Source organism: Leiobunum rupestre, chromosome 9, assembly GCF_980474605.1.
Source record: "Leiobunum rupestre chromosome 9, qqLeiRupe1.1.hap1, whole genome shotgun sequence".
In the NCBI taxonomy this organism is placed as follows: domain Eukaryota; kingdom Metazoa; phylum Arthropoda; class Arachnida; order Opiliones; family Sclerosomatidae; genus Leiobunum; species Leiobunum rupestre.
Window position 1 is genome coordinate 56213845 of NC_143392.1, and position 25670 is coordinate 56239514.

Below are 25670 nucleotides of genomic sequence, written 5' to 3' on the forward strand. Positions count from 1 at the left end.
CTCAGTTTAAGAACATTGAAAGATCGATAATTTCGGTAAGAATAAGTCACTATATCATATTTATTAAAGACACGTTGATAAAAATGTAACTACATAAATATTTATTTTGATTGTATTTTAAACTCTTTATAAAAATGTTCTTTTAATGAAAATAAAAATATCTTTCTGGTATTTGAATTTTTTATGAAAAAATTTATTTTTAACTACCACAGTCCTGCCTTTTTAACTATTAATCAAGGAGTTACAACTTCATTATTAATAATCTATGATAGTTTAATGTAACAAAACCCATATAACTTTACTTACTTGGATTTTGCTTTTTAAAAGTAATTCGATTTAAAACTATACTAATGCTCCAAAGGTTTATAAAATTGGTCTACATGTTCTTAAGACACGTCTATATTAATTAAATACTAACTTCAAGCCCCAAATGTTATTATTTGATTTTACAGATGCATCTAAACATTTAATTTTATCTCAAAATGACCTCCGCCAAGTTACGTCGTTTATGCTTTCAGGCGACGAGTGTGTGGTGTGTCTTTTAGTCAATGTAGAGGTATGACAAATTCGCCCGATGGATTTACACACCCAAACCTCGCGGTCTCACACTCTCCGGCTTACGAAGGCGTAAAATACGGACGGATAAAAGGTTGACAGGGATTTATTATGGAGGAAACATATCTATCGACTACCAAGGCAATTAGTGAACCATATGACGTTGGATAGCCAGATAACATACACAATTTGTGATTTAAATTCGAAGAATTATCCCACCATTTTTAACTCGTGTCGTTATTCGTCCCGATGTTGATTAAAACAAAATCCCTCTACTACGCAAACAACATTTCATTACCGACATATATGGAGTGAACACTTAAATGAGATAACACAAATATATTTTATTTTGTCTCGACGAAAGACGAAATTTTAAATTCGGATAATTGCGATTAATGGGAGTATGAACATAATTATGGCGGATCAAAGTTTTTCAGATTTTGCCGAAGAAGATAAATTGTAGTTTTCAGGTTGGGTACGTTTCTCGCTAGAAATGAGTTTATATAGCTAATCAAATGAAATTCAATAATTTGTCCCTCGCTAGAAATGAGTTTATATAGCTAATCAAATGAAATTCAATAATTTGTCCCTCGCTAGAAATGAGTTTATATAGCTAATCAAATGAAATTCAATAATTTGTCCCTCGCTAGAAATGAGTTTATATAGCTAATCAAATGAAATTCAATAATTTGTCCCTCGCTAGAAATGAGTTTATATAGCTAATCAAATGAAATTCAATAATTTGTCCCTCGCTATAAATGAGTTTATATAGCTAATCAAATGAATTGCAATAATTTTTTTATCCATGCAGGGAAGGATAATTTTATTTTAAGGATATTTCAACGCTAGATCTGAAATGATTATTATCCCTCTGAATTAAGTAAAAGTCAGATTATTGATGGACCTTTATTAATACATTTAGCAATTTAAATAATTCTTATATTTGAGTCTTTGCGGAAACCAAAAAACAAAAGAAGATAAACCATGAAATCATCTTTCTGAAACCTGAAAAAGAAATTATAATAAACTGAAAAAGCAATAAATTTATAGTGTTTAATTAATAAAGCATCAAGAGTTTGAAGACCAAAACTCTTACAACGTCATTTGATACTATCACTAAATGATTTGATGTTATTTATTTACTTATGGACATTGTCAATTATAATTTTACGTTAAACAAACCATTCTCAACTTCGTATAGTGTCATACTTATGTATATTCTTACTTATGATTGTCCGTTTCACAGCTTCATTCTTAGTCATGCACGTTTCGCAGCTTCATTCAGTGTCATACTTACGGACATTCTTACTTATGATTGTACCGTTTTGTACGTTACACAGCTTTAGGTTATTAGGAAAAGGTGTGTACACACCTTTTTAGGCTTTTTCGAATTCGCCGATCTCTACCGAAGACCAAAACTCTACACGGTCTCATAAGATAATGATAATTTCCTAAAAACCAGGATTAACTTTCACGAAAAATCTCAAGGGGAATGCGTTTCGAAGAATATCAAATTCTAAATGAATTGTTTACAAAAAGCAACGCAAAAGTATTGAAATTTTAATGAGAAATGAAATTAACGATGCTGTGGAAAGGTAAAAGAACTCTTAGAACATGCCAAACGACGTAGCCCCATTTTATCTCAATTTAAGAACATTGGAAGATTGAGAACTTCGGTAAGAATAAGTCAATCGCTATCGCGTTGATTAAAATGTAACTACATAAATATTTATTTTGATTGTATTTTAAACTCTTTATAAAAAATATCTTTTAATGAAAATAAATAATTCTGGTATTTGATCAGTTTTGTATTTTTTTATGCCAAAATTTATTTTTAACTACCACAGTCCTGCGTTTTTAACTATTAATCTAGGAGTTACCACTTTATTACTAATCTGTGATAGTTTAATGTAACAAAACCCACCTAACTTTAGTTACGTGGATTTTGCTTTTAAAAGTAATTCGATTTAAAACTATACTAATGCTCCAAAGGTTTTTAAAATTAGTCTACATGTTCTTAGGACACGTCTTTATTAATTAAAAACCAACTTCAAGCCCCAAATGTTATTATTTGATTTTACAAATGCATCTAAACATTTAAATAATTTTTTCTCAAAATGACCTCCGCCAAGTTACGTCGGTTTTGCTTTTAGGCGACGAGTGTGTGGTGTGTCTTTTAGTCAATGTAGAGGTATTCGCCCGATGGATTTACACACCCAAACCTCGCGGTCTCACACTCGCCGGCTTACGAAGGCGTAAAATACAGACGGAGAAAAGGTATGAATGGGATTTATTATGGAGGAAGCATATCTATCAAGGCAATAAGCGAACCATATGTCATTTTATAGCCAGATAACATACAAAGTTTGTGATTTAAATTCGAAGAATTATCCCACCATTTTTAACTCGTGTCGTTAATCGTCCCGATGTTGATTAAAAAGAAATCCCTCTACTACGCAAACAACATTTCATTATCGAAATATATGGAGTGAACACTTAATACAAATATATTTTATATTTGTATCGACGAAAGACGAAATTTTAAATTCGGATAATTGCGATTAATGGGAATATGAACATAATTATGGCGGATCAACGTTTTTCAGATTTTACCGAAGAAGAAAAATTATAGTTTTCAAGTTGGGTACGTTTCTCGCTAGAAATGAGTTTATATAGGTAATCAAATGAATTTCAATAATTGTTTTATCCATGGAAGGATAATTTTATTTTAAGGATATGTCAACGCTAGCTTACTCTGATATGATTATTATCCCTCTGAATATTCAGATTATTGAATGACCTTCATACATTAAGCAATTTAAATAATAATTATATTTGAATCTTCGAGGAAACCAACCACAAAAGAAGATAAACCATCATCTTGCTGAAACCTGAAAAAGAAATCATAATAATAAACTTAAAAAGCAATAGATTTATAGTGTTTAATTAATAAAACAACAAGAGTTTGAAGACCAAAACTCTTACAACGTCATTTAATACCATCGCTAAATGATTTGAGGTTATTTACGATTGTACATTACCCAGCTCCACTTAGTATCATACTTACAGACATTGTTAATAATGATTTTACGTTAAACACACCATTCTCAACTTCGTATAGTGTCATACTTAAATATATTTTTACTGATGATTGTACGTTTCACAGCTTCATTCAGTGTCATACTTATGGATATAATTACTTATGATTGTACGTTCCACAGCTTCATTCAGTGTCATACTTATGGAGATAATTACTTATGATTGTACGTAACACAGCTTTAGGCTATTGGGAAAAGGTGTGTACACACCTTTTCCCAATTCGCCGATCTCTACCAAAGACGAGAACAAAAAAGTGTGTCGGGTGTGTACGGTGTGTCGGTGTGTCGTTTAGTCAATTAGAAGAGGTGTGTAATTTCCGATACACACCGTACACACCTTTTTCCAATTCGCCGATCTCTACCGAAGACGGAAGCAAAAAAATGTGTATGGGTTGGTAAAAATCCAGATTTTTCTAGAAAATCCTCTGGTATGTTTTTTGCTGTATAAAAGCGGATTTTACTGGTTTAAACGGGATTTATCAAAAATATAATAATATACGCGTTTTTTTACTTATTTCTAGACTTTTTAAGCACGTAAAACCAGTGAATTATCGTCTGCTAATAGTTCCTATCTCTAGCGCGTCTGAGATAGAACGATTCGGGGATTTTCGCACTCTTTTAATAGACTGAGTTATTATGTTACATATGCTTTTAGTTGATATTTACTAACATCTTATCTTTCAGAGATTTGTTTTCAATTTTTATTTTTCAGTATGCCTGTGACATCATAATTCCTAAACCATCGAATAATATCGGTGGGAGAAAGTCGGATCCCGTTTGGATGGAAGTTTGATAAAATTGTCTGTGAAGGTGGGACGTGTAGAGCTAAGTGTAATCATTGGGGAAGTGAAATTAGTGCAAGGGCAAAGGGAGTCACGCATCATATGGAATTTTTTACGAAAAAGCGGAAAAACTTGTTAAAATAAACAGATTCTTGAATATGAGTTCAGAGAAATAAATAAAAGTTTGGTTCAGTAGTCGATTTTTTAAATTTTATTAATATCCAATTTTTTATTGTCATAAATTTCATTCGGTGTCATACTTATGGATATTATAACTTATGATTGTACGCTACACATCTTCACTTAGTATCATTCTTATTGACATTTTTACTAATGATTGTACGTTCAACACACCATTCTCAACTTCGTATAGTGTCGTACTTAAGGATATTATAACTTATGATTGTACATTACCCAGCTTCACTTAGTATCATACTTATGGATATTCTTACTTATGATTGTACGTTTCACAGCTTCATTCAGTGTCATTCTTATGGATATAATTACTTATGAGTGTACGTTACACAGCTTTAGGCTATTGGAGAAAGGTGTGTACACACCTTTTTCCAATTCGCCGATCTCTACGAAGACGGAAACAAAAAAGTGTGTCTAGTGTGTACGGTGTGTTGGTGTGTCGTTTAGTCAATTAGAAAAAGTGTGTATTATTTTCCGATACACACCGTACACACCTTTTTCCAATTCAACGAAGGAAGGCGAGTATGTTGCTGAGACACTGTGAACAATTGTCTGTGTTGGGAAATTAGTCATTACGAACGAGAAAGAAAACCGGTGTGTCGGGTGTGTACGGTGTGTGAGGTGTGTTTTTTAGTCTGGGAGTTAAGGGGAAAAAAGTGTGACGGGTGTGTACGGTGTGTTGGTGTGTCGATTAGTCAAGCCCAAAATAGGCATTGTTTTCACTCGTTGATTATGGTAGAAGATGGACAATTTTCATTTAGGTAGTTTTTTCAAATTTGAATTTGAAATTTTAATACCCTGCACCTGAAGTCTGAAACGCTTTGTAGGTTAAAAATAAAGTGGTTAAATTTTTTTGGGTTCAATAGTTGTATTTCTGGGTGAAACATTTCCATTTATGAAAGTTATCGTGTTGAACGGAGCTTCAGTGTTTTCAGAATTAAATGTAAGCGAAGTTGCCTTTAAATATAGTTTAAAATAGGCATTGTTAATCTGTGTTCATTCATAGATTATGGTGGAATATAGATAATTTTCATTTAGGCAATTTTTTTTAAATTTGAGTTTTAAATTTTGATATTCTGCACAATATATTATTATTTATTTAAAACTCAAATTTGAAAATGTGAGCTAAATGAAAATTTTCCATTTTTTACCATAACCAATTGGTGAACACAGTCTAACAATTCCTATGTTCAACTATATTTAAAGTCAACTTCACTTACATTTAATTCTCAAAACAATGAAGCTCCGTTCAACACGATACCTTTTAATAAAGGCAAATTTTTACCAAGAAATACAACTATTGAAGCCAAAAATATTTAGACACTTTATTTTTAACCTACACAGCCTGTCAGACTTGGGGAAGGTTGTTTTTAGTGAGGGTTCAATCACATTTGAAAAAAATTGCTTGAGCTTTAAATAAATGGTTATAGGGTGCAGGATATTAAAATTTCAAACTCAAATTTAAAAATTTACATAACTGAAAATTTCCCATCTCCTACCATTATCAATAAGTTAACACAGACCGATAATGATTATTTTTAAATATATTTAAAGCTAATTTACATTAGGTTTAATTCTCAAAACATTGAGGCTCCATTCAACACGATACCTTTTAATAAATGCAAATTTTTACCAAGAAATACAACTATTGAAGCCAAAAATATTTAGCCACTTCATTTTTAACTTACACAGTCTGTCAGACTTGGGGAAGGTTGTTTTAAGTAATGGTTTAAATAGAATGGGGGAAAATAGCTTGAGCTTTTAGATAAGTGATATAGGTACTTTGCTACCAAAATATCAAATTCAAATATTAAAAAGTTGTCTACATCAATATTTTTACTTTTCTAGCAGAATCAATAAGTGAACACCGACTGTTAATGACTAATTTTAACTATACTTAAAGGCAATTTCCATTACGTTTAATTCTGAAAACACTGAAGATTTTTCTAAGCATTAACGTTAATTTATGCAAATTTATCACACTGAAGCAGAATTATTGAACTCAAAATCAATTTCATCATTTTAACCTACACAGCAATTCAGACATGGGGAAGGTTGTGTTTAGTGAGGGTTCAATCACATTTGAAAAAAAAATTCTTGAGCTTTTAAATAAGTGATATAGGGTGCAGAGTATTAAAATCTCAACCAAGCTCAAGCTTTTTTTTGCCAATTGTAATTGAACCCTCATTACAAACAACCTTACCCAAGTCTGACTAGCTGTGTAGGTTAAAAAATAAAGCAGTAACATATTTTTTGTGAAAAATTTGCATTAAAGTTTTGTGTTGAACGCAGATTCAGTGTTTCCAGAATTAAATGTAAGGGAAGTTGCCTTTAAATGTAGTTGAAAATAGGCATTGTTATTATGTGTTCACTCATTGTTTATGGTAGGAGATGGAAAATTTTCATTGAACCCAAAACATATTTAACCACTTTTTTTTAACCAACGCAACCATAAGCTTCAGTGTTTATAGCCTGCAATTTAAGGGAAATTGCTTTTAAATATAGTTCTTTATTAGTCTGTGATCACCTATTGTGTAAGGCACCATTTAAAAAAAATAATTAGGATTTTTTTATTTTGGAATTTTAGCAGTTATTTAAATCTTTTCTCTATTTTGTGCAATTGCATTTAATCATAACTGTTGGAAGACAAAAAACCCGCCTTAAACCCTAGTGCTTAAGGTTCATTTATTAAAATTATTTTATTGTTTAGCTGCAGTACACTCAAAGAAGACATTGAAGAGTTTCAATTATAAAACATTTTGGCAGTATTTATTATAATCGAGATTGAAAAATGTTAGTCTGGTAGAATTTATGTAATGTTATATGAACTACTTAATTTTAAATAGCCAGAAAAGTTAATTTTTTTGAAATTAAAAAAAAGTAAATTTTAGTAAATTTTGTTAACTTAAGCTGTATCACGTCTTTGAAATAAATTAGTTCATTCAATAATTTACTTTTATATATTTATATATTGTACAATTAACAACTTGCTTACTGTAATTAACACAGATTCAATGTTTACGATAAAAAACTTCTATGTTTGAATTTCTGCAACCTTTACACCTTTTCTGTAAATTTTACAGAAGCAAAGCTTTTGGACAAACAAAGGTGTTGTAATATTTACCAACTTTTTCTGTAATTTTTACATAAGTTAATTTTTTAGATAGACAAAGGTGTGGTAATATTTACATCTTTTATCTGTAATTTTTACAAAAGCAAATCTGTTAAATGAACTAAGGTGTTGTAAAATTTACAACTTTGCATTGGTAATTTTAACAGATGTTGCTCTGCAGAAAAAACAAAACGTTTGTAAAATTTACTACACATGTTCTGTGAAAAGTACTATTAGTTTTTACTGTAAAAAATACAACCATTTTACTATTATCCTAAAAAAAACGAAATAAATGGTAAAATTTACAGAAATATTCTGGCATGAAGTGCTTCCAGAAACTTTCTGTAATTTTAATAGAACCCTTTTCTCTGTGTATTTTTGTTTACTACTCTCTGTGAGCCCTGTTTTGTCGTTAAATATCTGGACGACTATAGTGAAATTTGAGCAAGTGTTTTCTATATGTTCATTTGATGTGTCTTCATTTTTTTCGGTCGATGCCAGATGTTATTTAGGCGTAACAGATGCTCTAATTTTGTTACGATCTCGTTCCATAGATGTTACAATAGAACATCTGCAGAAGCACGTAAATTGCAGTTCGAGTGCATCTAGAGTATATATATGTTACACATAATTGCATCTGCTGATCACTAAAAGTGCATATGTTCATGTGTTCAACACGTGTCAGGTGCTCTAATTTTGTTACGGTCTCGTTCTATAGATGTTACAATATGACACCAGCAGAGCACCTAAAATGCTTTTAGAGCACATCAGGACGACATCTACCGTACACATAATTGCATCTGATGAACACTAAAAGTCCATATATGCAAGTGTTTAACATGTGTCAGGTGCTCTAATTTTGTTACGCTCTTTAGGTGTTTTTTAAACGTGCTGTAGGCGTCATAAAGATTTGCAGTGTAGATTCTGTTGCCTTTTAAAACAATAACTAGTATATTGTAGTTTTTACAAACCTTATACTTGGAAGTTTGATTTCGCATGTTTTCGAAAACCTGCATGTGGTTTGCCTTTCGGAAGCATTGTGATAAGTTAATAAGAGGCCGTTAAAGATACCATAACTAAACTGTATATCCAATACTTGTTAAGCTTCGTAAAAAGGTTATTAAAAAGTAGCAAGTTATATTCTTCAAAATCGTTTGACTTAGGGCTATGCTGAGATATTACGAAAAAAATAATTATCAGCTAACTTTCAAAGTTTTACTTTCTTTAGAAAAGTTTATATTTAAACGGAAAAATCACCAAAGATTGAACGGATTCAAACAAAATTAAATACAAGTCTTTACTGAGAACACCAACCAATTACAAAAAGAGTTAATTATTAAGCCAAAAACTATAAAATTAAAAAGAAATGGACCAGTCAAACCTAAGCAAAATAATTTGAATATTCCAAAAGAAAGTCTTTAGGAATTATGCTTTTTTTAATTAGGACTTTCATGTTTTATTCGACACCAATTGTAGAAAATTATTAAACTAATTAAATCGAGTAATAAATGAATTTTGTTAACCTTATTTGCCTTAGGGTTGATTTTCGAAAGTTTTAAATTTTACTTTTTCTTTTCACGATCACAACAGAAATACACTTTTAATAAATATAGATAGCTTAATTAGATTGGGATGGTAACCTTCAGGAAGAAGCAAGAAAATTATTTGGAAATTAAACACTTTTTTGGTGTTATTTTTCAAAACGAAAACAGAAAACTCCAGCGAAAAAAACTTGGTTTTGACCCCGCTTGTTTTCGAAAAAATCTATCTTCTATATGCTCTGCATAGTGGCGACCTCACAGTATTGCGGTCGTTCAGCGAATTTTATTCAAGGTTGCGAGGAAGAAAATGTGTCCTTTCGAAGGGATTGAGTTGACTCGGCATGAGACCACCCCCCTCCTCCACCCACCACATACAACGCGAGACGCGAGCAATATCCTTATCTGTTTGTGATTGTTATCATCCCTCCCCGAGAAACAGGAAATGGAAATTTTTACTTTTCCGAGAAAAAGCGGGAGGAGGGAGGCCAAGGTTGGTAGAACTGCTCAGCCGCGCTATTTGGGGGCGGGGGAGAGGGGTGCTTGTTTAGTGACTGTTAGGAATTTCCAGGCTCCACCTGAGTTTCGCAAACCCCATTTGGGCATTTCTAGTCTAAATTTTACCAACCTTGTACTCTGGCATATTTATTTTATTCGTTCCGTTCGCGTCTCAGAGTAATCGGCGTTTTGTTCAAGATTTAGTTTGTGCAATAATTAACGGAAAATCCATAATTAATATGGAATCGGCGTCGGTCCCAGTGGAACTCGCGCTAATTGATATAGGTCCGCCTAAACCGTGCAATTGTAGAAATTCTTGTTCGCGAGCCGCTAAAGTTAATACAATCAGTGACGTTGGACCAAGGGGTGGTTGTACTTGTAGAGCGTGGAACGTAAAATGTCGTCCTCAGTATGGGTGTGCGCCAGGGAAAGTACCCTGTACCAATAAAGACAGAATAGAAGACCATTCAAAGTTCCTGGAAGTAAGTCTCAATTCCATTGTTTTCTCTAAATACTAGCGCTATATTTATAAGTTGGTTTTTGGTATTCTTTGATAGCTCATTAAATTTAGTCTTTCGCTGCGGGAAAAATCGAGTGTGCTTCATTGTTATTGTTGTTATTGGCGATAGTCGGTCTCTTCTTAAACTGAAATTATAGAAATGAAATACCTTTATTTAATTAAATATAATTCGGTAATTTGATGCAAAAAACCCCTTTCTATGATTCCGTTTTTTTTTAAATATTTTTACTTCCTCGCCACTGAAAATATTCGACGAAAATACCAGGTCGAACCAGGATAATAAGATTAGCTAGGCTAAAACACTCAACTGACCACGACCCCATGAAACATTCCGGCTAGTTTCCGTTCTGCTTCCAGGTAACCGGCGGTTGCAATCATGGAGAGGGCGAAACTTTTCAACGCCGCGTGTCGGGTTATGCTATCCCCCCCCCTTGGAAGTAGACCTGCTGCTCTTTTAAAACGATAAACACGTGTGTCTAAAGCCACGTGTCGGTTACTAACCTCCAGACTTGTAAATAGTGGATATTTTTAAGAGAATCCACTGGACCCGGACCCCTCCGCCTCTCTGTATTTCAACAAGTCCAGGATTCGATTATTTTATTAAAAAAATTTCCCCGTATCTACACAATTTACAATATAATTGGAAGGAGTTCCGTGCAAAATTTCTTGTGGGGGCTCGGGATATTTTTTTAAATTCATTTACATCAAAATAAAATTATATTAATGTTTAATTTCTAAAAAAAATCGTTCTTTATGAGGCTTCGGGTAATTAAAATATTTTTATAAAACTGCCACAGACCAATTTTGGGTTGGAACATTTTATAGGACAAATTTTTAAACTCTTCTTCGGTACCCTTCTTTAGTAATACCAAAATCATACATTTTAAAATATTAAAAAACAATAATTTAGAATTTATCTGGGGGGGGGGCCTTTTCGCACAAATATTTTTCAAAATTTTTACTTTGGGAGCCCTCGCTCCGGAGCCTCCACGGGACTCCTTACCCCCTTCTAAAGGCATTTTTTATGAAGTCCCGTGATTTTTCTAAGCGGTTTTTGACGCATGGACTGACGCTATTTACAAGTCTTCTGCTAACCTCGCGATATTTAATCATGTATATGTTGAAAAATGTATCGGTTCATATTGAAATATTGTTGTTAAAGGGATAATACAATCGGTAAATACAGTACCTTCAAGCTATTCAGCAAGTTCGGAAGCCCAATGAGAGCGATTTTTAACCTTTTAAGTCGCCTCTCATAGGGCGTCCGAACTTATCTGTAGATTTTCAAAACACACAGCAGGGTGGGGAATAAGGATTTTTTTAAAGTGGACATGATTGTGGCCTAGAACAAATAAACTGGACCATGACCAGTGCATGTCGTCTGCTACATTAGAATACGTTTTCTAACCTTTATCAGTTTTTGTCACTTACCCCCCCCCCCGATTTCTTTAATAAACTGGTCATTTGCCCACTGTCACCGCCTTATTTTCCACGCTGACACCCAGCAATTTCGCGTTGGCGGCGTCTGCTATTTTTAGCTTAGTTTTTATTTTTTTAAATTTGAGTTTAAATTTTTTCTAATGAAAATTGGAAAAAGATGTAGTTTTGGAAGCTGAATAGCTGGAAGTTACTGCATTTTACGATTGCATTATCCCTTTAATGAAGTGCACTTGAAATTTTTCCTAGTTTTTTCTGAATTTTAGAAATATATGAACTACTTTTGTTATGGTGTCAAACAATCAGCTGTATCAAAATTACTTAACTAGCGTTATTAACCATTCTGTAGCAAATAAAAAACTAATAACACATCTTTATAGGTAACAAATACAACAGATAACGAGACGTTTCCAAAAAAAAATCTGAAACCTAAGAAAGCTGCCGAAACGAGAGATTCTATTGATATCAAACCGTCTGCAAAATTTGTGTTATCAGTCGAAAAAGTAACAGATGAAAAATGTGTAAGTTTTTTTTTGGAATAACAGTTTCCATGTTGTTCAGTTAAGTATCAATATTAACGATTTTAACCATCTTCATTTCTATGTCATGTAATTTTCAGTTAGAGACTTCTACATCTTCCGGAGAATTTAAACAAAAGAAAGTTAGTTCTCAAAAACCTTCAATAACCAAAGGCTTAAAAAGAGCAATTAGTAAAGCCAGAAATGATGACATCCAGGTAAACACTGACCAACAGATCTCATCCAATTTTTCCAACAATTCTCCTTCCAAATCGCCTATTAAGAATCTCGCAATTCTGGATGACATTTCTTCTCAACCAACGCAAAATGAAGTTTTTTTAGCTTCACTGGAAAACGTAAATGCACTTATATATATAGCTAAACATCTAAATCACGTAAAAAAACTTATTTTCTTATAGGAAATCGAATCAAATGATGACGACCTAGGACCAGACTTATTTAACAAGTTATTTAACCACAGAAAGGAAGTACTTCCGTGTTATGAAGAACTGGAGAGCGAAGAATCTGATAAAAACAATGATTTTGAAATCCAATTATTGGCCAAGAAAGCTAAAACAGTCAATTCATCTAGTACAAATGTTAGAAAAGGTCATCAATCTGGTAAAGGTCTTGGAAGTAAAAGATGTGGTGGTGAAGTAAGGGGTAGACGAAGAGGTACTGGAAGAGGAGGCAGAGGTTCAAGAGCTCATTTTTCTGCTCCTGTTCTTACTGAAGCTGAAAATGAAGAAAATCAAACTGCCACAGAAATTTTGGAACAGCACCAAATGGACATTGAAGTAAATTTTGTCATTTAAAATCATATCTACGATTTCTACTACAAAAACAATACAATATTTCAGAACACTGCCAAATCTTTAAGCCGTGAAACATTGGAGAAATGGATGTGTGCTCTGGCAGCTCTATTTCCCGAAGCTTGTTCTATTTTAGCCAAAATAAAAAATGAAGGTAAAACTATTCACAGCCAAACTTTTTAAAGTCTTATTACAAATTTAAATTTAAAATTTATTAGATGATGGAATTCCAGAGCCCGAACCTGCTCAGGAAGAAGCGTCAACTTCGAAACCAGACGACAGTGGCCAGAGCAATTCAAATGCAAAATCGCCAGCTCACAAGCTGAAGTTCTGTATTTGTGAAAATTGCGTTTTGATGCCAACAGGTGATGAGCAAGTTTGTTGCAGGCAAAGACCCTGCGCTTCAACCAGACCCCTTTTCCGTATTTATTTGTCTGTTTCCGCCATTACTTGTAATGAGTATGAGGTTCAGAAATGACAATGCTACGAGACGCGGTCTAAATGTGACAAATGTAAATTTCAGGTATAAACAATCAAATTGAAAGAAATTTTATCTAGATTTAGATTTATTTATTATTTTTTGGCAGGCACCATGGGTATAGAAATTATACACTTGTGGAATATGGAAGACTTGGTCGTGGAAATAGAATTGTTGTCCCTTCATGTTGTGTTACAAAGATTCGTTCAATTTTTCCCTCGCCAAATGGAAGATACGAAGGATTCAAACATGGAGAAATTGTTGATGGTTACTAATAATTGTAAAAAACATACTGGTCTGAAATATTTTAATAAACCATTTTATTGCGTATTAAAATCGAGACATGTGTTTTTCCAATAGTTGTTGTTTTGAAGGTTTTTCTACTCTGCTTATTGTTAAATTTATTTTTCTTGGGTCATTATCGGACAAAATAGTTTTATCAGACATACGCCCCTGTAATTTATAAAAAAAATTAATAGTTCATTTAAACTTCACAATTTAGTAACACCATTGTTTATCTCACCTTGAAGTTAGATTTCTCCTCAAAAATACTCTCCATCAGAGAATCAACGTATGTGTACTTTTTCTTTTCGTAGATTTTTCCAACACAATGGGACTTAGACCTTTTGTTATAAAAAAACCTATACCTCAACTCCCCATTGTTGTTAACTGCCTGTTTTCTGTTCGTGTGTTGATTATAATCAATTGCAGCTAGAGTCGTTCTTAAATTGTAACTTGGCCAGCTGAAATATAAATATAGTAAGTGTAATAATATTGTGATTGACATTCGTGCATGTAGATGGCGTTTGCGTGCCTATCGGCAAAAGACGGGAAACAAATTGTAAAAAACTAAATTGCTTTGTATATAAACAAATGTAACTAGATTGGAGACATTGTTCTCGGCTATGTAATAAACTTTTATACTCTTTGAATATGGTCTGAAATCCCTTATTAAAACATGGTATCAGAAGTCACGAATCTACGTTCATCACTGCGAGCTTGCACCGCTACTGGGTAAGACTCGCCAAATTTGTTGATTAATCATCATTCCTCTCTCTCGAATTACCGTGGTCCTGATCATTTTGACCCTACAAGTGACAATCCTGCTGCAGCATGGGCTACGTACAAGGCAAGATTCAAACTTTTTTCCGGTGCCACAAAGCTTTCAACAGAATCGGCAAGTACTCAGCTATCAAGTTTTCTATATACTTTGGGTCCGGCTGGCCAAGACATTTATGAGAATCTACAAATTCCTCTGCCTGCGGGACAAGAAGACCCAACTCTTGAGCAAATTTACACTGCTTTTGATGCCTATTTTGCTCCTCATAGTAATCCGGACTCCCACCGAGAAAAGTTCTTCCATACAGTTCAGAAACAGCACCAGCCCTTCGATGTTTTCGTTACGGAATTACGCAACCACGCCCGAAACTGTGAGTTTGGTATTTTAAAAGACTCGTTGTTGCGATACCAGATTTTGTCGGGCATTCGCAATCCTGAGTTACGGAAAACATTGTTTTCCCATCGTAATCTTACTCTTGACCAAGCCATCGCAATTTGCCAAACCGATGAAACCTCATCAAATCATGCTGTCCGTCCGGGCACTCAAGCTCAAGCCTCAGTTGATGCCACATACCATCGTCCCCGCACGCGTGGACTTCAAACTACGTCTAAATCACGACCATTTCAACAGCCGTCACGTTATCAACAAGTTCCAAGCGGTTGGCGACAACCTTTCAGTTCTCATTCCAGGGGATCGCAACTTAATGGCGCTCAGATATACCATCGCCCATTTCACCGCTCACACTCTCAGCACTCATCCCAATCATCTTGTCGAAACTGCGGTCTTCAACACGCTAGATCCGATAGGTGCCCAGCAGCCCAAGCTACTTGCCATGCATGTCGTCGCCGTGGTCACTGGGCTGGCCTTTGTCGAACCACCCAGTCTCGGACACCAGCTCACGTCCATACCTTGCACGATCCTATACAACACTATGATGAGACTCACGACCTCCAGGATGATTCCGATAATGGCGTCGATGACTTAAACACTGCAACATACTCGCAGCAAGTGCCACACCCTACAAGGGGTTATTTTTTCATGAACGACCACACACAACAGGATGAACCGGATTTCACTATACACACTTTGACGTCAGTTTGTGCTGCCACTCAGGACATGGAATGCACGTCTAGCAATGATGAATGGTATGACACAATATATTTGAATAATAATCCAATTCGATTTAAATTGGACAGTGGATCCCAGGTCAACATAGTTCCTCAGTGCATCTTTGAAACCCTCCCTCTAAAACCCATACTCGGCGCACCAACAAGGACGATAGTGGCATATACTGGCCATGCAGTGCCAATCTTGGGTATGGCAGAATTTCTATGTGCATCTGGGTCTGAGACTAGAAGACTACTTTTTCATATAACTTCTGGAAGTACAACCCCGATTCTGGGTGCAAAGGCTCTTTTGGAACTGGGTCTAGTTCAGCGTTTGGCAAAGGTACAGGCTATCTCTACTACCCAGTCGAAAACATCAACTACTACTCCATTACAAGAAGATCCGAAGAAAATTATCGAACGCTATCCAGAGACTTTCGATAGAATCGGAAAACTACCAATAACATATCACATTCACTTAAAATCTAATGTTACTCCCTACCGCTCTGTAGCACACAGGCTGCCACAAGCCCTTTTGGAACCAGTCTACAATGAACTCCAGAGGATGCTTCAGGAAGGTGTCATTATGCCTGTCCAGGGCCCCACGGAATGGATTCATCCAATGGTTGTTCAGCGGAAACCAGATGGCGGTATCCGGATTTGTCTGGATCCTCGGAAGCTCAATCCTGCTATAAAACCAATCAATTACCCGACACCAACGGCCCAGGAGATATATTCGAGAATCTCTGGTAACAACATATTTACCGTATTAGATGCTAAAAATGCTTTTTGGCAGATCGAGCTAACCAAGGAAAGTTCTCAACTCTGTACATTTGCAACACCGTTTGGCACTTTCCGTTACCTGAGGCTCCCCTATGGGATTTGCACTGCATCACAAGTTTTCCAACAGGTCATGCACAAACTGTTCCCTCCGGCAGAGTTTCCTAATACGCAAATCTCAACTGATGACTTCCTGCTTTCGGCCAAAGACCTTCCTGAACACAACCAACTCCTTGAGCGAATTCTACAAACTGCTAAAACAAATAATCTCACTTTCAGCTCGAAGAAAATTCAGCTTGCAGTCAACCGCATAAAATATTTGGGACATATCATTACCCCGAATCAGATCGCCATTGATCCAAAGAGGGTACAGGCAATTACAGACTTACCTCCACCTGGTGAGAAGAAAACATTGCAAAGGTTTCTAGGGATGGTAAATTACATTATGAAGTTCATTCCATCGTATTCTGAAAAAGCCAAACCACTACGTGACCTACTGCGGAAGGATGCTGTATTTCTCTGGGACACAAACAAGCAAGAAACATATGACAATCTAAAAACCTTAATATCTACAGCTCCTGTTTTGACAGTTTTTGATCCATCTCAACCATGCAAAATTTCAGTTGATGCGAGCTCAACGGGAATCGGAGCGGTCCTCTTGCAAAACAGCAAACCAATTGAATATGCCTCTACCTCACTAACTTCAACTCAGATGAACTATGCTCAGATTGAAAAGGAACTTCTCGGGGTATTATTTGCGTGTGAAAAATTCCATTACTACATAATTGGTACAAATGTCCAAATTGAAACTGACCACAAACCTCTCATTGCCATTGTCCAGAAGCCGATGCACATGCTTTCTCCTAGGTTGCAACGAATGGTCTTGAGACTTTTACGATACAACTTTTTACTTTCATATGCTCCTGGGAAGTCCTTGCATATCGCGGACACCCTGTCACGGGCGGCCCTCCCGGAAACATCAATCAGTACTGGAGAGATGGAAGGACCCCATGTAGCCCTTCACTCGTTAACCGCACTCTCGCCAGAAAGGCGTATCTCATTTCAAGAAGCTACACACCGCGATCCTGCTCACCAAGTAATCTTAAAATTTATTTATGAAGGCTGGCCTGACTCGCAGAAAAAAGTACCGTCAGAAGTCAAAGCATACTGGCCACATAAAGAAGAATTTCATGAACAGGAGGGGTTGATATATCGAGGTGAACGCCTACTGATACCGACAAAAATGCGAACTGAGGTCATGCAACAGCTTCACTCTGTTCATCAAGGAGTTAATGCCTGCCTATCCAAAGCCAGACTTCACGTATATTGGCCACAGATGTCATGTGAGTTAACGAAGTTTGTAAATAATTGTACCATATGCAGATCCAGAGACCGGGCGAATTCCAACATACCACTCCATCCTCATGATGTGCCCGAATTACCGTGGGAAACTGTCGGGGCGGACTTATTTCAATTTCAAGATAAAAAATTAATCTTGCTTGTAGATTACTTTTCAAAGTTCATCGAAGCCAAAGAACTCGGTACTAGTAATGCGGAAACGGTCATTCAGTTTCTTCTACCGCACTTCGCAAGATACGGGGCACCGCAGCGCCTTATCTCGGACAACGGCCCACCCTTCAACTCGTACAAATTCAAAGACTTCCTGCGGAGCTGGGGGACGGGACACATAACAAGTAGTCCTCTATATCCAAAATCTAATGGTATGTCGGAAAGATCAATTCAGACTGTAAAGAATCTCCTTCACAAAGCTCGTCAAGATGGAAAAGATCTCCACTATGTCCTCATGGAATACCGAAATACTCCAGTTGGCTCATTACCTACTCCGGCCCAAATGCTTATGGGACGTCATCTTCGCAATCCGAATACTACATCAAAAGAAATTCTGTATCCACAATATCCGATTCAGTATATTCAACGAGCTCTATCGGAACGACAACAAGCAATGCGGAACTCACAGACTTCGATCCGAAATCCAGTACCAGCAGTATTTGATGCCGGTGACAACGTATTTTTAAAAACCGATCACCGCACTTGGGTACCTGCCACTATAATATCACAGGCTCCTGAACCTCACTCCTATATAGTGACAACAAAAGATGGTCGCACTTTTCGAAGGACACGTATGCATCTACGTCCTCGCCCTAAAGACATAACTTCACCAAGAGATAACGGTCCAGTTGTTCCAACGAAGACAACGACCCTGGCATCGGAAACCTCGGCATACATTCAACAAGACTGGGATGACGCAACCAGCATGATAACGCTACCACCAAACCAGCAACAGCAACTGGCCTCGCAACCACAACCCCTGATCTCTCAACAACAGCAGTCTGTTCCACTACAATGCCATCCGAAAACTGTTCAGCAGAAACATCAGCAACTACCGGGTCAGCAACTACCGGGTCAGCAACTACCGGGTCAGCAACTACCGGGTCAGCAACTACCAGATCAGCAACTACCAGATCAGCAACTACCAGATCAGCAACTACCAGATCAACAACAAGGACAACAACAAAGCGGTGAAGAACCAACACTCTCAATGCCACAGCCAAAAGGTTTTATCGCACCATCGCCAATTCCATCAACAACTCCACCATTCTCGGCACCTAAGAAAAGCACTCGTTCTGGACGTATAATCACAATTCCTAAGAGATTTTGTTAAAAAAAAAAAAAAAAAGTTGTAATAATATTGTGATTGACATTCGTGCATGTAGATGGCGTTTGCGTGCCTATCGGCAAAAGACGGGAAACAAATTGTAAAAAACTAAATTGCTTTGTATATAAACAAATGTAACTAGATTGGAGACATTGTTCTCGGCTATGTAATAAACTTTTATACTCTTTGAATATGGTCTGAAATCCCTTATTAAAACAGTAAGTATTTATTCCAACAACAGAAAGTGGCTTACTAACTTGAAATAATTTCTCTTGGACGCATAAGCCAGAAGCTGGTTATGGAAGTATTCTAAGAATCCAGTGTGCCTGGTTATTATAAATATAAGTTAGTACAAACTTGGAGAAAAAATTCAAATGCACGACTTTAAGTACAAACCTGAAACGAACATAATATTCCATGTTGGTTTCGAAATATTTGTTGTTAACAATACTTTTCTGCACCTGGTAAGCAGGGGAGTTTTCTTGAAGCCAAGGTTTGTCTTCTTCTGCCAAAGGAATTTGGTGTTTACACGAGTAGCCTGCACCAAAGTCTGTATACCATTCATGGTAATCAACAACATGGTTTAAACAGGTTCGAAATGTGGCCTAAATTTCAGAAACAATATTTTAAGAGTTTATCACAACAGAAAAAATTTACATTATTTTCTCACAATAAGTTTGTCATAGCGCCCCAAACAATTTTTCGCACAAAACCAAAAATGGTTACGTATATCCGGTGCCCACAGAGCAAGATCTGAACAGCCTTTCAACTTAGACGCCTATAATATAAACATTTTATTTACTAAACTTCTGAAATTAAAAATAAGATTGTACAATAGTGGTTTTTTCTTATTTTTAATTTCTAAATTATGTACAAGATTTGTCCTTCATTGAGTTAATTTACTAAACTTCTAATGTGAGAACTAAGAACAAACTTACCTCCAAACATTTCGCAGCCAAATTTTTCCCAGCGTGCCAAATATCAATTGAAATAATGGCATCTTTCAAAATTCTGTCCTCTTTTTCTAGAATGCATTTCAATTTACAAATTCTATATATATCAAATTATCAAACCAAATATTACTCATTTCAGCCAATACTTGGCGGTGGGCGTCAGTTACTACTTCAAAAATTTTTATTCCAAATTTTTCACCTAGTTCCTTAACTTCTTTCGCGGCTTTTCGAAATCCAATCACTTCCATATTTGAACTGGCACCTTTAGCTTCACGTACATCAACGGTGACAATAGCCAAAATGTTTTTGGATTCGTAGTCTGCCAATGTGTAACAATTATCAGTTCTTTTCCAGCAAGTTCAGTAAAGGTTTTGAATTGCATATCTTTCCAGTATTTCTCCACAGATGACTGTATAAAATGTCTTTGATATCTAAAATGAGGTTTAAAATTTTGATTTTCATAATTATGTAAACTCATACAAGAGTAGTTTTTTATACCTGTAAAATGATCCCTGTGATATGAAATGTAATTTTGAAAACTTTGCTAGTTTTTCTATTTTGGAAAAATTATTTCCTGACAGGAGAATGGAACTAGCTATTTTAATATTTCCAGCAAAAATTCCATGGAAACTATTTTGACTTGCCCATGAACCCTATTAAAATTAGTTTTAACAAGGTATAATCCAACCTGACAATAAAAAACTTGCGTACATGTTTATGCTTTAATCCTTTTCCATTAGGGCACCTCCATGAGAAAACAACAGCAGTCCCATGAAATGTTTTCTTATAAATTAGTTCTGTGCCACAGAAACATTCATGCCCAAAAGCCTGTTTTAGCAAATCATCTAATTGTGAGCAAAAAACAATAACCATCGCTTCTTCTACTGCATCTTTTTTCGTAAAAGCTCTTGGTTTGGAGCACTAGAATAAGTAAGGATATTGTTAGTTTCATCATATGTAACATAATTACTCATAAGTATGCCTCTATATAACATCTCTGTATTAAAAATTTCAATGAGACCTTGTTTCACAGCCAGCAAAGAAATCACGAACGAACTACGCGCAAAACCGGTTTTAACTTCCTTCCCTCCCCGCCAGACCTGGTTTTAATGACGAAAAAGCCATCATCGATTGGAAAGTGACGTCAAACACGTCTTATCCTGTGAACAATGTCTCATTGAGAAGACGTTGCTTTTGGCACACTTATGAGTAATTATGTTACATATGGTTTCATTGATAGTTTTGGCAAAGATGTTCTTAAAATACACACCCGATTAATTGAATGTGCACAATTGTCTTGAAGTAGAGGGGAATTGAAGTTAGAAGAAATTCCTCCAGATGGACTAATGAATGTCACATCCTAAATTTTAAAAATCATTAATCTCTTCAAGAATTTTCCTAATCTAGTAAAAAGTGTCAAGCATACCGAACATTGTTCCATTGTGTCGGATTGTTTCGGTGTATTATTTTCATCAATGGTAAACAATTGTTTTCTCGGTCTATAATGCAGTTTTAATTTAAATATTTGGTCAAATAATTAGAAAAGTGTAATTCAATACCTCTTTGTTGGAGATAAACAAATAGTTGACTCTGCGGATAACAAATTAATCACGTCTGGTACTGATGATCTACATCCAAACATATCTTATGTATTTTAGTTTTAAATCACAATTAGCATAATTAAAATAAAATTGGTACCGAAAAGGAGTAGAAGTTTTCCTTTTTTGACCAATGCGTAAACGTGATATTGTTGGAGACGTAAATGAGACACCAGGTATACTAATATCACTGTCATTCATTACTGTTTTTGGCTCAGTCTGAGTATATGATTCACGTACTGGTTATAAAAAATTACAATATTATAATAGTTCAAGCGCTATTTAAGCCTATATGTAAATTTTAAAATTTACCTCTTTTAACTGTATAATCTTTAATTGGCTTTTCAGGAGAAATGGTCCTTTTATTATTTGAAGCATGGTCACTATAATAGTTTTAATTTTAGACAGAAACGTTTTCCCTGTTAACAAATTACGCCACCCCCTCAACCAGTCAAAATAATTGTTACCATTTGGCAACCCTATCTCCCGCTGAAAGTGCGACGTAATTCGCAAACTACACCAAAACAATTAAAAATATTTTTCTTACCACAAATCAAATAAGTAAGAAGCGTATTGCTCATTACTCAATCCAAAGGTTTTTCTTTCTTCCGTCCATCGATTGAAATTTGCAAAACCAATATTTACTTTATATTCTTTATATTGGTTTTTCGGTTTTTTAGCCATAATTAGATTTTCAAATCAAATGAACTAGTTTTCGAAGCACCGCTCACTAAACGCGGAAGAAATCGTATAATGGTAACATAAGATCGCGTTAAAATGTGGTTTGTTGACCAAGTCTCTACCACCGATGAAAGACGCCTGAGCTTCTACAGCGTTTCAACAATAAAATGCACCACTTGAAAATAACGCGGGGGTAGGGGGTTGGGTTTCTAAAATACCTGGGGTACACGTTACACACCCAAAATCCTCTTTCCCGCCTCATGCTAAAAACGTCCACATACCGATATCCTGCTGTGTTAAGGAGGGAGGGAGTGAAACGTTAACACTCTTCCCATCTGAAGAATAGAAAGAATATAGCAGAGTCCAACTCTACTCACTACTTTACTATAAACTCGTTATTTCAAATCGCTTTATGCTATAAAATAGTTTGAAGGTGTACCTTACTATACATTCAGACTGAATGGTATAGTAGCGACATCTATTTTAGAAATTGTAAATAAAGTTAGGTATTAAAAAAAAAGGTCGCTGGCAATGCTCCTTTAAGTAACGTCTAAAGCCAGAGTAGCATCTCTTTAATATGTATAATATCAAGAACTATATAAGCCCTATCTCGAAATCATGTGTTGCTGGTAAGGTGCTAGGCTCACTAATTACCCCAAAGACATAATATTGGACAGATTCCTTTATTGCTAGGGTTTGTTAGGAACCACCATAAATTGGAAACTAATAATTTCAAACCGAACTAGCGAAATCCAAACTATACATATCTTAGTTCTTGGTTTGGTTTTTAGGCATGCCAAAACCGACAGGTTTGCCAACAAGAAGGATAAGGCGGAGATTTAGAAATTTAAAACTTTTAATTTAAAGCCCTTCGCACACTGGAAATTTTTTTACGCTGGCGCCGGTTTCCCCTTTTTATTTCAAAACTCGTTTTTGTCGTCAGGGAGAAAGAAAAAATTGTTATTTTTCATAAAAAAAAACTATATTTGTATATTTTCGATAATTCTCCATGACTTCCTCAATGGCAGATTTGATCTAGTACCTAGTGGTAAAAAAAACATTTTTGAAAATGGTGAAAATATTTTCAGTCACCGATGAGTTTTCAGAAAACAGTGTCCCACGACATGAAAAACGAATCGTAAAAATTCAATACTTTAAAGTTTGGAAAAAAAAAACTTTTTGGGAAAAAACACCCAGTATATTTAATGGAAAATATAAAATATTACTGTGTATATAATTATAAATAAAAAACCAACTGGACTATTCTTATCACTAGATAACCCGAAGTGGCTTTTCTTATCGCATCACTAGGTAATGCGGAGTATAAATATGGCTGCATGATCTGTAACGCGGCAGTCGACCGATCAAACTATAATTGTTTACTTTCTCATTCATCATCTAAATAAGTATTTCATGTGTCAGCAATAAACCACCTTAAATGTCTTGCTGTTCTTAGTTGGAACAAAACCAATATAAAAAAGTCTTTAAAGCTAGGATAATAATAGGCTACATAAAAATTTTACAACTTACAAAACGCGGCCAGCTTTCGACCCTCCGAATGGTCTTCGTCATTTAATCGACAAAGATTTCAATCATACAATAGACTGGGAAAACCGAGAACTTGTTTATTCGGGGTTAAACTATTTCAGATGGAAATTTATCGAAGGTGTTTTCATCAATTTTACATGCGACGGCGCGTTTAATTTTAAACAAGGAAATGGGAAGTGATCACCAATAAAAATAAACCTATTTTCGGTGCGTTTTTGTAAACGTGGTTTATTTGTGTCCATCAGATTATTTATTAAGGTCGGGAAAAATATTGCCGCCCTTTTATTATAAGCTGGGAAACACTTCACTCGCATCAGTTCAGACATAAACGAAGGAAACACCCCATTCTAACGAGTTTATGTATTTTATTTGATGGAATCCCGCGATACACTGACACTGAGGTCATCCAACCGGCGTTGGTACTAACTGGAAACGTCTAGTGTGATACTGATATCAACTTGTTGGTTAGCAGAGGTTTACTTAGCATATCAAAAATCGGCTTTGCAGAAATCAGTTCATCTATCTAGGCAATGTAGGCCCACAGTCAGTGGTGGGGTCCGGGGATAAAAAAAAATTCCGCCGAGAGTTTTGAGAAATCGCCAATTAACGAAGCTCCTTCTTAGAGTTCGGCAACATTAAAACGGGAAGCCTTTGTGTTGCTCCACCAAAACGTTCCGGGCTCGGCCATCCAACAGTTCAAAAGTCCACTTATTAGTTACCTAATAGTGAGATAGTTTCACTTATGAAAACGTCAATCATATGCAATGTATTTATTTAGGGAATTCTTACCGCGGTCATGCAGGGCGAAGCACAGGTGTCGCATCTACCTTTCAAGGAGAGAGACAGAGATTGATCGCGCGCGGAGAAAAAGCAAACTACGCACCTTGACTGCAGCGCCAGCTCTCGCGCAGTGGCTCTTTATTAAATTAAACTCTGTAATAGCCTTGTCCCCGTTCTGAAGTGGAACAATATAAATCGACATTTGGTATGGTTTCGTGCCGTGTTGAGGACAAATGAGCACTTTAAACTGACACAGGTCTACTAAAAGTTCCCATTTCCTAAGACATTCGTTTTATTGTAAAATGTTGGTAATTGAGTAAACAGAAAATCCAAGTGTACAAAAAATAAGTATTCCAGGAAAAAAAACAAGTCTAGATGTCATTGTGTACTTATCACTGAACTCGTGGATTTTATAAGTCTATTTTCTGTAGTCTTTGTGTAGGTATTCGGAGACGAGGCGGGACAAATAATCGTACAGATAAATTCAAAAAAGTCAACCGTACGTTTCGGATCCCTTTAGAAGTGTCGACCTGTTTGTGGGTTACGAGTAGCAAGCAGACTTGTGTCCCAAAGAAATACGACGTTGTATATGGCAGTTAGTTCTTTCGCGAAAATCACTATGCATTGCAGTGCGTGCTCCAGGCTAGGTTAATGCTGACGTCAACAATGTTACTTTTTATGAATAAATATTTTAACCAATGGAAGGAAAACCACAACTTAAAAAAAAAACTTCCAAAGTTGAGTATAGTGGGAACAAGGGCTATACATGAAAGGATGTGATATCATGCATGCCGGCGTTTAATCTTTTTCATTCTAAGCGCGTAAAAACCGTGAGAGGTAAAAGGAGAGACCGACGGTGTTTTTTGGTGCAACACGGGACATCTCGTTTCGCTGTATCAGCGGTGGGGTGTTATTTATATATCACGGCGTTTTCGTTAAATTGC

The 25670-nt window shown here is 35.7% G+C and overlaps 1 protein-coding gene and 1 long non-coding RNA gene across 2 annotated transcripts; one reads left to right on the plus strand and one right to left on the minus strand.

Moving 5' to 3' along the window:
- Window positions 1-12754: 12754 nt before the first annotated feature.
- LOC149931572 (uncharacterized) lies at window positions 12755-19172 on the plus strand. Its single transcript, XM_090157991.1, has 7 exons — window positions 12755-12769; window positions 12820-13050; window positions 13114-13219; window positions 13284-13430; window positions 13653-13823; window positions 14656-18897; window positions 18958-19172. Exons 1-7 carry the CDS (start codon window positions 12755-12757, stop codon window positions 19170-19172), a joined length of 5127 nt encoding a protein of 1708 aa, XP_090014117.1.
- A 486-nt stretch (window positions 19173-19658) lies between these two features.
- Window positions 19659-20184, minus strand: LOC149931573 (uncharacterized). The gene is made up of 3 exons (XR_016473801.1): window positions 20105-20184; window positions 19837-19944; window positions 19659-19771 (listed from the first exon to the last, which is right to left on the minus strand). It is a non-coding gene; the product is annotated as an uncharacterized LOC149931573 (long non-coding RNA).
- Window positions 20185-25670: the final 5486 nt, after the last annotated feature.

Excerpts from the sequence above, each read along its gene's own strand:
- LOC149931572 (XM_090157991.1), top strand. Across the intron at positions 13,431-13,652 it reads TTGCGTTTTGATGCCAACAG|GCACCATGGGTATAGAAATT; the intron begins GTGATGAGCAAG and ends ATTTTTTGGCAG. Across the intron at positions 13,824-14,655 it reads GTTGATGGTTACTAATAATT|CATGGGCTACGTACAAGGCA; the intron begins GTAAAAAACATA and ends ATCCTGCTGCAG.